This window comes from Nelumbo lutea, chromosome 3, assembly GCF_056320005.1.
Source record: "Nelumbo lutea isolate HS-2025 chromosome 3, American lotus-T2T, whole genome shotgun sequence".
NCBI lineage: Eukaryota > Viridiplantae > Streptophyta > Magnoliopsida > Proteales > Nelumbonaceae > Nelumbo > Nelumbo lutea.
The window spans coordinates 64,774,365-64,791,908 of NC_142686.1; the positions used below are offsets into that span (position 1 = coordinate 64,774,365).

At 38.6% G+C, this 17,544-nt stretch overlaps 1 protein-coding gene across 2 annotated transcripts in view; it reads left to right on the forward strand.

Moving 5' to 3' along the window:
• RAD50 (DNA repair-recombination protein (RAD50)) overlaps positions 1 to 17,544 on the forward strand; it is a 133,896-nt gene that overhangs the window by 70,548 nt on the left and 45,804 nt on the right. For both annotated transcript variants that reach the window (XR_016110919.1, XM_088981614.1), the window contains exon 19: positions 8,362 to 8,531. Coding sequence is in view for 1 of the 2 variants with exons in the window: in XM_088981614.1 (XP_088837740.1) it covers positions 8,362 to 8,531 (170 nt within the window). In the remaining variant the exon portion in view is untranslated. The remainder of the gene's footprint in view (positions 1 to 8,361; positions 8,532 to 17,544) is intronic.

Consider the following 17,544-nt stretch of genomic DNA (forward strand, 5'->3'; position numbering starts at 1 on the left):
AGTGAAGAAAGAGAAGACTGGAAATAATGTATCAAGTCTAGACTTTACAGGGTGGTACACTGTAAATCTGCGTAATATTTTCTCTGTTTTGTCTGTTGTTGTACTTTTAATAAATGAAAATTTGTGGTTACTCAAAGGAGAATGGGAAAAACAACAGACTAGAAGGTAAACTAGGGATTGATACTGATACAGATTGAACATATCCCAAAAAAATTATTCTAGGATGAATAAGGCTTAGAAGAAAGTCATAATTTGGCATGGGGTTGATTCTTTGGAATTTGGACTGTTCTGGCAGTTGTGGCATTCTAGTTATCTTGACCGAGCCTAAGTGGGTTGAGCTTTAATAGTTTTTTTCCCTTCGTGTAGTGTAGTTATGTTTAGCATTTCAGTGTCATTGGTTAAGTAGGTTGAGAGTTATGATAGTTTCTTTGAATTGAAGTTTGAAAATGACGTAATTTTAATTTTCTGTGGGAGTTGTTGAACTGTAGAGTGTATATACTTTATTTCTATACAGAAATTGATTGATGATGGTTCTTTTTTTCCTGTGACATTGAGCTTGTGCTTTGTGGTGAATGATCCTATTAACCCTAGAGTGATTTCATCATTTCATGTTCTTCCTTTCTGCTCCCTTTTTTATCCTCTTCCAGTTATTTATATTGCTTTTGCAACCATCATCAACAATCAGATCGTTCTTTAAAATCAATCATACAACAATAGTAGGACGCTGAAACCAATCGAAGGTGGCTCCTTGACTAATCTGACTTAAACTTATGTTATATGGGCTTAAGTGCTGGTATCTGATATGGATATATGTTCCCAGGAGACTGATCTGTTGGTATTAATAGTTGGGAGTATTGTTATCATTTCAATTAATCTGTTTTTATCAATTCTACATAAATTAAATTGCATGGCATTATTCCCATGGTTAAGGTAATTGGTGAGGTGGTGAGACATAGAATAGTGTACTCCTATTTTTACCATAAAAAAATCAATACCAAAAGTCTTTATATACCCTTTAGCCACAAACCTAGCATCATACATCTTACTCAATCCATCCACCTTACATTTAATAGTGTACTCCTATTTGCAGCCAACTGGAACCTTGCCTTTAGGAAGTTGTACAAGTTCCCAAGTCTGGATCTTGGTGAGTGATTCCATCCCTTGAGCCATAGCATTATTCGAATGTGGTAACTGTATTGTCCCTGCAACATTATGAGGAATAGAACTAAAGGAAATGACAGAAACAAAAGCATATTATGAGGGAGACAAGGCATCATAAGAGGCATAATTAGAAAGGGATAAGCAAAACTAGAGGAAGAAGGCTTAGTATGCTGTCTTTTCCTTTACAGACAACAATAGGAAGATCATGTTTAGGATTCAAAGAAGCTGGATCAACAAGGATTAGAAAAAGGCTCAATGATGTGAGGGTTCTGATTGTGGTGGTTGTTTGGTCTCAGGGGCTACCTTCTTGCCTCGGGAATAAATTTGCAAGTGTGACACATTGGTCTGCACAGAATAGGGGGGGAGTATAAGGAGGACTGTCAACATAAGGAGTAATATCCAAGCTAGACACGGGACTAGAAAAGCAAAAGGGAGTATGATCTTCACTGAGACTCTCCCCCTAAAGAGAAGGACGAGATGGCTAAAAGAAAGGGGTAGACTAAATGAATGTAACATCCTTGGGCACATATTTCATGCTAGAATAAGAATCAATTGACCTATAGACCTTTTGAATAGGGGAGTACTCAAGAAAAATACAATGGACAGACTTGTGATCATTTGTAAAATATATTATATAGTATTTGAAGAAAATGTTCACTTCTGACTTGTGAACTTCTCCCTTTTCTAGTGAAGGGATAGGAAATCCATCACATGGACGCCCAAAGATTGCGGAATAAGAGGGTGAATTTCAAAAATTTTTCTCTCCCTTCAACTGGGAATCGAACCAAAACTACTCCCGGGATAGGAGCAAGCGAATTTCAAAAATTTTTCTCTCCCTTCAACTGGCAATTGAACCATAAACTGAACCAGATCTGAACCAAAAGGAGTAGGGAGAGATAATACCTGATACAAAGAAATAATATCTCTCAATGGAGGTGTTCACGCCCAAGGTAGGATCCAAAATCTGCTCCCACTGATGATGGCGCAGTGCAGGGTGGAGCAGAATTACCAGTGTTCTTCCAAAAGAACTTGATCCTTCTCAAGAATCACCTGGACGGCTTGTGAATACAACTCCCACCAATCTTTTCTCCAAAAGATTGGAATCAAGATCCAATCTTGATTTCTCCCAAGGAATGGAGATCGAACTGCTGTAGGTGGCGGCTGCAGGAAGGAGGCGGCAAGAGAGTATTTGCAGGGTGCAGAATTCTCTCTTCAGTGATTTCAGTTTTGAAGACAAGACTATTGCTTGTGGTTGTGTCTAAAAGCTTCCGCCCCCTCTTCCTTTTATAGACTTAAAGGGATCAGCTCCTAATCCCATTAGGAGTTGCTAACCCAAATCATATCTGGATTCGAAGTCCCTTTAAGATAAGGGATAACCCTTATCTTATCTGCAGATTAGATCAGCCATCTTCTAATATAATTAGGAAGTTTCCAGATCTAAATCTTATTTAGATCTTATTTAGATCTTGGACTCTCTAAGTGGATAGGGTGTGGGCCCAATCCTATCAGCTGATCCATCTTAGAATTCGCCCCTTAAGTGACTAATCAAATTAGCCCAGTTCGAAATGGGCTTAAGGCAAATTTAGGGTTATGTATTCATTTGGCCTAACAAACTGCTGTCCAGTTGGGCTTCCTTGTATGGCGTGGGACCCAAACATTGATCTACACATCAGCCACATGGGTTCAGCCCAGCCTTTGTTACAAGGCCTGGCCGAATACACTGTTATGGACAATGCACCTCCTGAAACCCATCAGATGGGCTTTATGGACCCAACACTTACCCTAAGTGGTCCCTGGGCCAAACCACCTTCTAACACCCAGGGACTGTGGGCAGATGCAAGATTAGCCCATCAGGTATTATCCTCAATGGTCTTACACTTAACCTCTCATCCCATAATGGTTATACACTGCCTGACAAGAGAGGACCTCTCCCTCGGCTGCAAGGAACAGTGTTGCACTCTCTCTTATATGGATCCCGGGAATTAAAACCTTTTGCAAATCATTTTGAAACCATAATGTATATACTTTTATATCTCATATAAAATATATTTTGCAAAACAAATCTCAACGATTGAAATCGGCTGCCGGTAGTCTTGGTTTCCATCAGTGAGAGTGCATCTCCGATCATTAACTTTGTCCGACAAAGGGGCTGATCCTGTCATTATGATCACCCACTCTAATGAATTCTCAGACTGTCCCAACATACCCAGGTTTTGACCCCCGTTAAGGATCTCACTGATTGGTACATCAAAGACAGCCCAATCTGACACCTAGTGCAGTATCATAATCGAGTCTAGGGGTCGGGTGTAACTTTCCAGTTTTGCCCATCAATCTCCAAGGTGCAGGGCAATACTGGAAATCTGGTCCAGTTCAAAGATTCAATTAATCCTACACTGTATGTGCCTAGGGTCTCACCCTGGTAGCTGAGACAAGCAACCCCAACCGACTTGGTGGCACTACAGTGTCAGCCTTGTCAGGATAGGTCTCCCCAGACCGACCCACTGACTGTGAACATTCTGAACTAACACGAGTCTCATTAAGTCTCCAGTTTATGGGTATTACACAGAAACATACCAAGGGAACATGAATCAAATATGCACTTTTATTCATTTACAATAAACTCATAAAGTACATCATTTTGATTGAAGCTAAGGGCATACAAAACTGTCTAACATCCAGTTCTGTGCATGGCCCAGTCTGCCTTAGCCCAAGTACAGTAAGGAGACTTGCTGGAAATTATCCACACTTCATGTCGATGAGGTTTAGAAATGGTAAGAAGAATGAGAATGGGAACAATGGGAATGCTAATATAGACATTGTTCGTATAGGTGATAAGGGGTCTAGTGTTGAGAAATTGGCTATAGAATAGCTGGAGGTTGTGAAAGAGAGTTTGAGAAATATGGCAGACTCAAGAATCACTTTGAGACTACAGTGGCAGCATCCATTTCTTAAGAAGAACGAGAATGGGAACAAATGGGAATGGTAATGTAGAAATTATTCCTGAAGGTGATAAGGGGAGGGGTCTAGTAATGAGAAATAGGCTATAGAGTAGCTGGCAGCTATGAAATAGGCTATAGAGTAGCTCGCAGAAGTGAAAGAGAATTTGAGAAATATGGCAGACTCATGAATCACTTGGGCACTGTAGTGGCAACATCCAATCCTTCAAGCAACCCATTCTGAACAACTTTTGCTCACTTAGGTATTCATGCCTTTGCAAATCATGCAATTATTTTTAGTTTTTGCAGAATCCCTTGGAATATTGATTTTGGTGCTTTTGGTCACATTACCAGTGTCTTCAACCTATTTAGTACTTACCATCTTCTCTTTGGCGGTGACAAAATATCCCTTGTTGATGGCTCCCTTGCTCCTATCCCGGGAAAAGGAGATATTAGGACCCCTACCCTTTTTCTCTTTTCCTAGTACAAAAACAGGGGCTCAACACATATATTTTTTTTCTTTCTTTTCTTTCTTTTTTTTTTTCTTCCCATGAATTGTGATTTTCTTTGTTTTAATATGAAGCTTATACTCTTTTTTGAAGATAATAGAGAATTATTATTGAAAGATAGTTGCTTGTTGCTATGGAACCTAGGGAATTACCCTCAAGTTCATTGTTTGTATTTAAAAAATTCCATCGTTCTGCTGAAGTGTATATGAACAAGAGCTTTGATGTACCACCTCTTTCTCTTTAAAAAATACTTTCAATTGTTTCTCAAAATATTCCTTTGTATTATCTGACCTTATTATTTTCATTTTTTCTCAAACCGTGTCTCCACCATTTTATAAATTTTTTTAACAGTGCAATGAGTAGCCTTTTTTCTGAACCGAACCGGTAGTACCGGTTTTTTGAAAACCGGTTGATCGGTTTTTGGAAAATCGGTTGATCGGTTCGGTTCATTGGTTTTTTAGTTTTTTTGACTTTATAATATTTATTATAAAATATATATAAATATATAATAAAATATTATAAATATATATAAAAATATTATATTTTAAATAATTAATATATTATAAATAAATATATATATATATATATTTATATATATAATGCATATTTATTAATTTATAATATATAAAATATATATAATATGCACAAATATATAGAAAATACATAGAAAAACTTGTATATCGGTTGGTTTGGTTAATCACCGGTTTTTTAAATTGGTTAACCTAAACCGAACTGGTACCTTCGGTTTTCTAAAAACACCGAACTGAAACCGAACCAGTCAGTTTGGTTAACCAATTTAAAAAACCGGCGGTTAATCGAACCGACCAGTATACAAGTTAACCAATTTTTCGGTTTTTTTGCTCACCCATAACTTCATCTCTACTCTTCATCAATTACATCCATCTGTACTATGAATAATCATCAATGGAATGAAATACTTGTAGCAACCCATGTAAGAAATAGAATACAGACACCACACATTAGTGTGAATCAAATAAAAAACTATATTTTCTTTATTACTAGGAAATAAAAATTTTAAAGAACTGAAGGGAATGTGGCCAACATAACATTGACATAGGTTTATTTGATTCAACTGATCACTAACATCAAGACTAAAGACCAAGACTGACATGCCAACACCCACTTTGATGACTGGTTAAGAAGATAGATAACATCAACTTCACATCCACTTGCAATCATCCTACTTGTGCTCACGTCCTGAAAAATACAATGAAGATTATTATGCAATTGAAGAACATGGAAATTAGAACTAAGGGAAACATTATTACTTAGTTTAGTTTCACCCACACCCAATATTGGAGAATGAAATCCATCAACTCTAGTGATCTCTTACCTTTCCTAGAGTAGGGATTGTAGGAGGTAAAATAGGAAGATATATTGGTAATGTGATCACCAATTCCAGAGTAAACAATCCAAGTACTAGGGTAAGAATGTTCTCCTATAGAGTTGCTTAGTCTTAATAGATACTAAAGTAGAATGCTCTCCTATAGACGTTTGCATCATGGATGCTCTTCTATCCTCTCCTTGCACTAGAGGGTATGCATCTGGAATTGTTGTCAAAACATCTGCACTAAGAATGTGGTGTGTAAAACCAAAACTATGGTTTTCAAGGCACCAAGGCATAGTTTTCAAGGTGACACCTAGGAGACAAGGCACTGGTGGAGGGTCACCTTGCTTAAGCACCAAAATCCTTTATACATCATGCTACCTTACTATCATGTTTAGTTGTTCAGTTTTTGTTAAAGTATTGGTTTTATATTATTTTCTTATTTGTTCCTATTTAATCAACATGTATGCTGTATCAAACCCTCATTCCCTCAAAGACTTCAAAACCTGAATTGATGAGCAAGGAGGAAATCAAAATTTTGTCCAATCAACATATTTTGTTTTTGTTCTTCTTTCATCCTTTCTTTTCTTCTTTTCCTTGGATAAAAATAGGGGCTCAGTCTATTTATTTTCTGAAATAAAGAATATATATACCGACAAACGAGTAATTTAGTTTTTATAATATCTATTGTATTATTATAATCTCAAAAATAAGAATATGTAAAACAATTCACAGCACCATGTACAAAATAATTTGACATTTAAGAAAGGTGACCCTCCATGGGCGCCTTGCTGATAGGCATCACCTTGACAACTATGATGAAAGGCTTCTAGACGATTAATCTCAATAAACTTTCTGTGTTGCTCAGCATCCACAGAATCTCCCAACTCCAAGGCTTCTAGATGATTAATCTCCTCTGGTATACAAGTTTTAGACCCAGATAGTCCAACCCAACTCCTAATATATATTATTTGTAATTGCATATTTAGATTGAATTCTTTTCTCATTTAATCAACATGTATCCCCAAATCGGTGATCCTTATGTAAGCTGAATGATGAGACTGCCTTTCATCTTTTAATTTCCTGTCCTTTTGCTAATTTCATTTTGGGAGTGGTTTTCCTCTCTTTTTGGTTGCAAATGGATTCCTCCTACTAATTTTGAAAGCCTCTTTAGCTCTCACTCCTTTAGGTGTTCTAAAAGGAGAGGCAGGATTATGGGAAGATGCACTAGAGCAGCAGTTGCTTGGACAATTTGGGTAGAAAGAAATTTGAGGACCTTTGATGACAAAGAAAGAAGCAAAAAATCTATAATTGAAATGATAACTCTAAGGGTGGCGCATTGGGTGAAAACACTAAATTTATTTGCTGATTTTAAGACCGAAGACTTTTTCAAGTCTTGGGGAACAATAGCAAACACTGCATCTAGGAAATCTATTGTGAATGCTTCATGGTCTCCTCTGGATGCTGGATGGAAGAAACTAAATTTTGATGGCAGCTGCTTTGGAAATCCGGGGTCATCAGGCATTGGTGAGGTAATAAGAGGAGAGGATGGAAATATGGTAGCCATGTTCTTAGGTCCTATTCATCAAAGTGATGTAGTGAGCTCAGAAATGAAGGCAGCAGTTTTTGGTGTTGAAAAAGCCAAAGAAATGGGGATTGATAGGTTGATTGTTGAAGGGGGCTCAAAAACTGTGGTAAGCTGACTGAAGAAAGGGGAGGGAATAATTTGGCAGTTAAGGAATGAGTTCAGGCGCTTCAAACAGGCTTCTAAAGACATGGTGATTCAAATAAGATGGGCTAGACCATCTGCGAACAGCATGGCTGATTCTAGTTGGTAGGATGTTTCTGTCGGGTTGCCTTTGGGCTGTGTTGTAATTAAAGGGATAGTTTTTGGGTTTGTTTGGGGCTGTGATATATTTAGTGGACAATGTGGAATGCTTGTCCACCACTACTTATTGTTGTACCAGATTTTCTAATGAATGAATTTTTTCTGTGTTGCTGATTAAAAAAAAAGAATATCTGACCCCATGTATACTTCTAGTTGTTACTGTTCTTTTTGGTGCAGTGGTGCTCTTGGTTGATCTGTTGAAGGACCTTGTGGCTTGTATTTTTGTGCTAGGTACTCCTTTCTTGTTTCATTATGGTTGTTCCTTGTTTGTTGTGTTTTTTAAGATGCTTTTCCCATTATTTTAATAGGCTTATAAGTTGGATACCTTTTCTCTAATCAGCATTTCTTTCATAGATTGTGCGTTGTTGCAATTATTTTCATTTCATATTTGATTCTGTGCATGTCAACATATTCAGCTTCATTTGGATTATAATGGTTAGATGGTATGGTCGTATGGCACTATTAAATCGTGGTTTTATGTGTTGTTGACGAGGCCTTTTACAATCTTGAAAATTTCAGCATTTGGCAGAGGCTATTATGCCATTGTCCAAGGAGAAAGAGAAGCTGTACCGTGAACATGTGGATCTGAAACTGAAACTTCAGCATGAGTTTGAGGAGAAAGCTGAAGTTAAGAAAAATTACCAACTCGAAGTCGAGTCACTGCTAAGAGTTACCACCAAGATTAAAGAGTATGTAATTTTTTGTTTTTGACCAGTAAAGAGAATTTTATTAAATGAACATTTAGTTTAGAACAAGTTGGAATATCCAACAACCTAAAAGTACAAAAGATTCACACTGTTCTCACCCACAAAAGATTCTTCCATCCCATTTGTTCTTCTCACCCACTTAAAAGTTACATTTAATTCCTTTGAAAAACTTACAAATTCCCTAAAAGCATGTCTAGAGGTCCATGGTACATGACAGCTGTTTTATTTCCAAGAGATAACCAATTTTGAGTCCCCTTCCACTTTCAATTGTTGGATGCCAGATTGTTTTGCAAGTTGTAACCCTTGCAATAAAGCCATTAGTTCAGGTTTCAATGAGTCTCCAATTCCAATGGGTGCTGAATAGTGCCACCCACCACCTTGCCTACTAAATCTCTGAATACATTACCTGTCTCTTTTTTAGAGGATTGTGCCACCCCTTCCCATGTTCTTATTATGTCATTAACCAAGAAGGTCTAAAAGGTTTCCATTGTCTTTACCCAGTGTGTGACTTTTATCTTTAGATGTCTATTATTTCTTCCTTGGGTCTGCTCTTCTCATTGAAAATTCTCCCATTTCTTTCTTCCTATATAGTCCATACAGCTGCTGCCCTTATTGCTTTCCACATGATTCTCCCTCTCTTTTATGGTTGCCTCAAGAAACTTGGATTGAAGAAACTCATCACATCTTGAGAAGGAACCTGCCCACAACCAAAAAGAGAACAAAAGTACTCCCAAACATCATGTACAAAAGAACAAGAGATTAGTAAATGGGCAATGGCTTCAGTACTAGCTTTGGATAAGAAGCACATGTGAAGAGAGAAGCATTTATTAGGCCTTATTCCATATCTCTTTCATCGGAAAATCCAACCTCACAGGATTAGACACATTAAGTTATTGAAGAAAGAGGCACAAGAGAAAAAGCCTTTAAGATATTAAAAAATGTTGGGTATACCTCATATATTGATTTCCAAGGAAAAGTTGAAGTTGAGCAAAGGGCCACTTTTAAAATCCTTGTTGTTGTTCAACATCCCATCTATGCTTTCAATGACCCTCTACCATAGCCTATCCCTTTCAATCGGAAATCTCCATAACCATTTGCTTAGATGAGTTGTATTCCTAAGAGCTAAGTTACTAATTCCTAATTTACCCCTCTCCTTAGGCTTGCTAACATGTTCCTATTTCACCAAATGAACCTTACTTTCCTTTCACAGTTCTCACCAAAAGTCCCTGATAAGCTTCCCAAATTGCCTAGAAAGGGTTTAGAATCCATCATATGGATGGCCGAACCATGCTAGATGCCTAAGCAAATTTTCAAAAAATTTTCTAACCCTTGTGGGAACCAATTTCTCGGTGAATTTGAAAATTGAATTTTTTGGATCGATCTTGCACTGAATCGGACCAGATTTGAAACCAAATCAAAAGGGGAAATTATACCTGATATGGATACCACAAGCACAAAAGTCAAGGTGGAAGTTCATGCCCAAATCAGTCCTAAAACCATTCTCCATTGAAGATGGCGTAGTGTGTAGGTGAAGCTGGTTCAACAACACTGTTTTCAACAAAACTGTGACCCAACTTGCTTGAATCGAATGAGGTAATTGAGCCTGATTTTCTTCAACGTTTTTCTTGTAAAAACTAGAAGAAAATTGTCAAGACTGCTGGAACAGACCAACAGAAGGCAGTTAATCAGTTTTACAAGAGGAGGCCACATCAGCGCAACTAACCATCCACTTGTAACAACGGCCATCCACTTGTAACAACAACTGCCATCCACTTGTAACAACTGTAACAATCAAGATTGTAAAACTATAAGTAGTAGAGCAGAAAAGGAATAAGGGGATGACTCTTTCAGCATTAAACTCTCTCTCTCTCTCTCTCCTTCCAAGAATTCAGGAGGTTGGCCCCTCGAAGAGCCCTGAGTTAGGCAGGTTCCTAACAAAAAACTTATCAAAAATCAGTTCTTGAGAGCCTAGGTCGTGATAGGGTTTCTTGGGAGACGGAGAAGAGGAGAGAACAAGAGTGAGAGGTGTTCTAGTCTGCTTCACCCTCTTCTTCTTTTATCTCCTTGTGGAGTACTCTCCTAATCCAATTAGGAGATTATCCAAATCTGATTTGGATCTGGACTCTATTAAGAGATAAGCCTTATCCTCTTAAGATGATAGGTGCTCCATACCCATTACCAAACTCAGATTTGATCCATAGCACAATGCAATTTGACAGCTAACTTAATTTATTAATTATGGGCCTTAGGCCCATCTACTTCAAAGGCTTGCAACCCAAGGTGTTGCATGGCCACTGCTCAAGGCAGTGAACCCTTGACCCAATCAACATTGGTACAGTTTGGACCCAACATTTATATATAAATGATCCTTGGATTTAGCCACCCTATAAGGACCCAAGGATAATGGGCTTAAGTGAGATAAAGCCCATCAAGTAATCGGCATTGTAATTGTCTCTTACTCTTAACCTCTCGGCCCATAATGATCAAAACATTGCCTGACAGGGAAGGACCTCTCCTCTGGTTGCAAGGTGCAGTGTCACACCCTCTGTTCGAATGGATCTCAGGATTAAAACCCTTTGCAAACCTTTTCATAAAATAGTATTGTATATATATATATATATATATATATTGCAAAACCATATTTCAAATATAGGTGAAATCCATTGCCGACAGTTTAGGTTTCCATCAAAGAGAGTGTAAACCCTCACATTCACTTTGTCCGATAAAGCGGCCGATCCTATCACTATGATCACCTACTCAAGTGAATTCTTAGACTACCCCAACATACCTAGGTATTTGCCCTTAATGGATCTCATTGGTTGGCATTGTCAAAGATAGCCCAGTCCAACACCTAGTGTCGTACCATAATCAAGTCTGAGGTTATGTGTAACTTTCCAGTTTTGCCCATCTATCTTCAAGGTCCATGGCATAACTAGAAATTGGTCTGGGTTTAGTGTTTCTAATAAACACCCAGTAGCTATGCTTGAGGTCTAATCCAAGCAGTTGAGACAAGCTGCTCCAACTCCTTGGTAGCACACCAGTGTCAGCCTTGTCAGGATAAACTCCCTAAGTGTATCCAATGGCTAAGAACATTCTAAGCTAACCCAAGTCTCTTAAGTGTCCAGTTTAAGGGGTAATACATAGAAACATACCAATATTAACATGAAACAACAGTGTACTTTATTCATTTGCAAATAAATGCTTATGTACATCATTTTGATTAGAGCTAAGGGCATACACTGTCTAACAAATTTTAGGTGGTTTACTATTACCTCAATCCTTCACACCTTCAACCCTTTGATTGAACTTTCCCTGTCAGCCTTGATAATCATTCTACTCAGAACCACTCCTCTTCAATCAATGTAAATAGAAAAGGGGACAATGGATCTCCTAGCAATCTTTGAAGAATGCTATAGAGAAACCATCCGAACTTGGGGCTTTAGATCTAAAGAAGATGCTCTTAAAATGATCCACAAACACCCTAATAATCTCTACTTCTCTTATCTCTTGCCCCTCCAACTCTAAGCTAGTTATAGCATTTTTGCCTGACTTTTCTCAATATCTCTTCCAGTTCAACTTTCTACCTCCATCTGTCCTTCCTTTCCTACATGCTAATTCCTCCCTAAGCTTCTTTTCTATCCAAATCTAGTGAAACTTACACTTTTTTCTAGCATAAATTCTACCCTCTTCCCACCAAACCTTAACCTTCTCAAAAAAAAAAAAAAAAGAGGGATTCTCCAGCCACATGTTTTCAAAGTTGAATGGTGAAGGACCTCCACAAGTTCTTTCTTGTCTTAGTCTAATAGGGAGTAGTCGTACAAGACTACATAGACTCTTTAGGTTTTGAACAGAAAATAAAAGAGGAGAAAAGGAGAAGAAGAGAAGAAGAGAGATAGAGAAGAAACACTCGTGGGAGAAGCTTTGAAAGAAGAGAATGGTTGTAGTGCTTAAAACAGCCGCCCCACTCCTTAATTTGTATACATGGTTTCCTAATTGTAAAAGAACTTCAATGCTTACATGGCAATAAAAGATAAGATTAAAATAAAACTAATCTAGATAAGATAGAATAACTAATCCTAGATAAGATAGAATAAAACTTATCCTTATCCTACTAGGAAAGCTGATCCTAATCAATTAAATCTAAGTACATCTCAGGGTGTCACACGAATACTCTCAATGTGGGGTCCACAATTTCCTACACTCCCCCTCAAGTTGGGTAGTAGATATTTGTCATTCCCAACTTGCATAGATCTTTTTCTAACTTCTTTCTTAAAACAGCCTTGGTGAGAAGGTCTGCAAGATGCATGTCGGAGGTGATGTAGGGAAGGCATACTTCTTGAGATGTAACCCTTTCTCTAATAAAACGCTGGTCCACTTCGATATGCTTAGTTTTGTCGTGTTGTACTGGATTATGGGCTATATTGATGGCAGCCTGATTATCACAATACAACATTAGGGGTTTCTCATAAGCAATACCCATTCCTTTAGTAATGACCTCAACCATAGAATCTCAGCCACACCATTTGCCATGGACCTATATTCAGCTTCAGCACTTGAACGAGAAACAACACTTTGTTTCTTACTCTTCTAGGAGACCAGATTACTTCCAACAAAGGCATAATATCCAGAGGTTGATCTTCGGTCATCAACACACCCAACCCAATCAGCACCTATGTAGACTTCTTTCTTCATGTGGTAATTTTTCTTGAACAAAATTCCTCTACCTGGGGACCTCTTCAAATATGCTAGTATTCTTTCAACCGCAAGGAGGTGAGTAGTTCTAGGAGAGTGCATATACTGACTAACTACACTGACTGCATAACTAATGTCAGGTCTTGTGAGGCAAAGATAGAGAAGCTTTCCAACTAACCGTTTTAACATAGCTTTATCTTCAATAGGCTCTCCACCCTCTACACTAATCCTGTGGTTCTGTTCAATAGGTGTGTCCTCAGGCTTAACTCCCAACTTTCCTGTTTCTTCTAGCAGATCAAGAACGTACTTTCGTTGAGAGACAAAAATCCCATGCTTGGATCTATCTACCTCAATGCCCAGGAAGTATTATAGTTCCCCCAAATCTTTTACCTCAAACTCTTGATGGAGTTGCTTAAGAGACTCAATTTCACTAGTATCACTCCCAGTTACTACAATATCGTCCACATACATGGCAAGAAGGTTACGGAGGAACCCACTCTCTTTGTAAACAAGGTGTGGTCTGACTGAGCCTACACATATCCGGACCTATCAAGGGCTCGTCTGGATCTGTCAAACCATGCTCTGGGGGACTGTTTTAGTCCATATAGAGCTTTGTTCAACCGACAAACCTTTCCTGTCTTTGTACCATAAAATCCTGGAGGCAATTGCATGTAAACTTCTTCTTGCAAGTCTCCTTTGAGAAAGGCATATTTAACATCCATTTGATACAACGACCAAGAGTAACTAGCTGCAAGAGATAATAGTACTATGATAGTGGTCATCTTTGCTGCTTGTGCAAAAGTTTCTAAGTAGTCAATACTATATGTTTGAGTAAATCTTTTTGCAACTAATCGGGCCTTATACCTTTCAACAGAACCATCAACATTATGTTTCATAGTAAATACCCATCTACATCCAACCGGTTTCTTTCCTTTCGGTTGATCAACTATCTCCCAGGTATTGTTTCTAATGAGGGCATCCATTTCTACTTTTATTGTATCTTTCCATTCTGGTACTTCCAATGCTTCCTTTATTGTTCTGAGAATGGGAATGTTAGCAATGGATGCAGGAGAAGAATTGTAGGAGGGAGACAAATGATCATAGGATAGGAACTGAGAAATGCAATGAGCTGTGGTGCAACAGCGTTTGCCTTTACGGACTGCTATGGGGAGATCAAGGACACTGAATGAAGGTGAAGGCTCCATGGTTGAATGTCTCTCATCTGTAGTATCTGTGGTACCTGGATCTGGATCTACAGAAGGAACTGGGGCTACTGTGGTACTGGAATCTAGATCTGTAGTGGGGACTGGGACTGACCTGTACTACTAACGTCCAAAATCGACCTGTCTCCATCATCTGTAGTAGACTGTCACATCCTTGCACCTTCGACATCCTTCCCCATTACATCCTTCTTCACTTAATGGGATTGGAAAGGGAACTTCCGATGAGCTACTCCCGACTTCACTATTCTCCCCTTGAGGAGAAACCCTTGGATAATAGGGGTTTATCCTCAAAGAAGGTGACATCCATTGAGACAAATCTTCTTCCAGAAGTCGGTTCATTATAGCAATATCCCTTTTGAGTTTGGGCATAACCAAGGAAAATACATTTGGAGGCCTTTGGATCGAATTTGGAACGATGAGGGCCTAGGATTTGAATGAAACAAGTGCACCCAAAGGTTTTGAGGGGAATGGTAAATAATTCTTTATCAGGGTATAAAAGTGTAAATGTAGTTTTCATGTTAAGAACCTGTGAGGGAATCCGATTGATGAGATAAACAATTGTAAGAACAACATCCCCCCAAAAACGTATAGGCACATTTGAGGTAAACATAATGCCTCTATCTACCTCCAATATGTGTCTATTCTTTCTTTTAGCAACCCCATTTTGCTGTGGTGTATCTGGGCAGGTACTTTGATGGATAATCTCATGATTAAGCATGTAGGAGGCTAATGGGTTTGCAAAATCTTCTTTTGCATTATCTGATCTAAAAATTTTAATTTTTACCCCAAATTGGGTTAAAATCATTTGATGAAAGATCCTGGTTAATGTTGGAACCTCATATCGAGAACGCATAAGGTAAACCCAAGAAAATCGAGTGTAATCATCAACAAATAATAGGAAATATCTATACCCCCATGGCAGTGTTATGATAGTGTCCGCAAACATCAGTATGCACAATTTCAAAAGGAATATTGTTTATGTTATTACTTTATGAATAGGTAGTCCTGCAATGTTTTGCAAGCTCGCAACTTTCACATTTCAAACTAGTCATCTGAACAGGTTCAATTATACTGGGAAACAAACTTTTCAAAGCCTGAAAGGATAAATGGCCCAATCTATTATGCCAAAGCATCACCTGATCAACAGACTGAGAAACAAAGGATTTCTTAGTTTCACTATCTTCCTGATGAGCACTTCCTCTAAGTAGGTAGATTCCATTTGTCTCACGGCCAATCTCAATCACCTTCCTTGTTTCCAGATCCTAAAAAACACATCGATCAGAAAAAAAAAGGTTACTGAACATTTCTACCCTTTCGTAATGCTACTAACTGAGAGCAAGTTAATATTAAGCTTAGGAACATGTAGGATAGAGGATAGGGAAATTGTATAAGACAACTTGGTGTCTTCTTTGCCAGAAATAGGATCAAGAGATCCATCAGCAATAGACACTTTGTCTTTATCAGAAGATAAATGATAGGTTGAGAAGAGTGAAGGTTGTAGGAAGGCCATCATATGGATGGCTGAACACTTTGTCTCCCATGTGGGAATCGCATTCCCTATTTTAGAAAACTGCATTTTCAAGGATCAATCTTGAAACCAAACTGGACCAGATCTGAAACCAAAAGGTGGGAGAGGGATATACCTGATGCGGAGTAACAGTAACTCCCAAGGAAGGTGTTCACGCCCAAGGAGAAAACCAAAGACTACTACTAAAGATGACACTGTGTGAGGTGGCAGAATCAGCAGGATGACTCTTTAGCAAGAACCGAATTCTTCAGCAAGAATGTGATGGAGGGCTGGTGAGCACGACTTCAGATTACCTTTTCTACCAAAGGTAATATCAAGAACCTTTCTCGATCATTCCCATTGGTGGAGATCGAACTGGTATGGCGACAAGAGCAGGAGAGAAGATAGTGCAGTCAAACTATGTTGTCTCTCTCTGGAATTCAGCAGTCTGTAAGATGATCTAGAGGTTCGCCCTGCTCTTCTATTTATAGCATTAAAGAGAAGTTCTCCTACTCCCATTAGGAGTTTCGTAATCCAAATCTTTTATTTGGATCTGGACTCTCTTTAAGAGATAAGGTAATCCCTTATCTTATTTGTAGATAAAGATCAGACTTCCTAATCTAATTAGGAATTTCCTGATTCAAATCCTTATTCGGATCTGGACTCTTTGAGTGGATAGGGGTAATCCCTTATCCTAGCTGCTGATCCAAATCCCTGAACCGCCCTCTTTTAATTAATCTTATTAAGCCAGTTCGAATTGGGCTTTAGGCCCATTAAGTCCATCTGCTCACTAGCCCCTCAATCTGCTGCCCAATTAGTTATCCTTATATGGCGTGGGACCCAGACATTGATCTACACATCAGCCACATGGGTTCAGTCCATCCTTTGTTACAAGGCCTTGCCGAATTCACTGTAAGAGACAGTGAACCCTTGAGTCCATCACCATGGGCTCTTAATGGGCCCAACATTTACACTAAATGGTCATTGGGTCAAGCCACCTTATAAAAACCCAAGGACTGTGGGCAAATGCAAGATTAGCCCATCAGGTATTACCCTCAATGGTCTTACACTTAACCTCTCAGCCCATAATGATCAAACACTGCCCAACAAGAGAGGACGTCTCCCTTGGCTGCAAGGTACAGTGCTATACTCTCTACTCACATGGATCCCTGGAATTAAAACCTTTTGCAAACATTTTGAAATATATATATATATATATATATATATATATATATTTTGCAAAACAAATTTCAATGGTTGAAATCAATTGCCGGCAGTTTAGATTTCCATAAGAGAGAGTGCATCCCCAATCATTCACTTTGTCTGACAAAGGGGCTGATCCTGTCATTATGGTCACCCACTCAGATGAATTCTCGGACTGTCCCAACATACCTAGGTTTTGACCCCCTCTAAGGATCTCACTGTTTGGCATATCAAAGACGACCCAATCTGACACCTAGTGTAGTATCATAATCGAGTCTAGGGGTCAGGTGTAACATTCCAGTTTTTCCCATCTTTCTCCAAGGTCTAGGGCAATACTGGAATTCTGGTCCGATTCAGGGTTTCAAGAAAA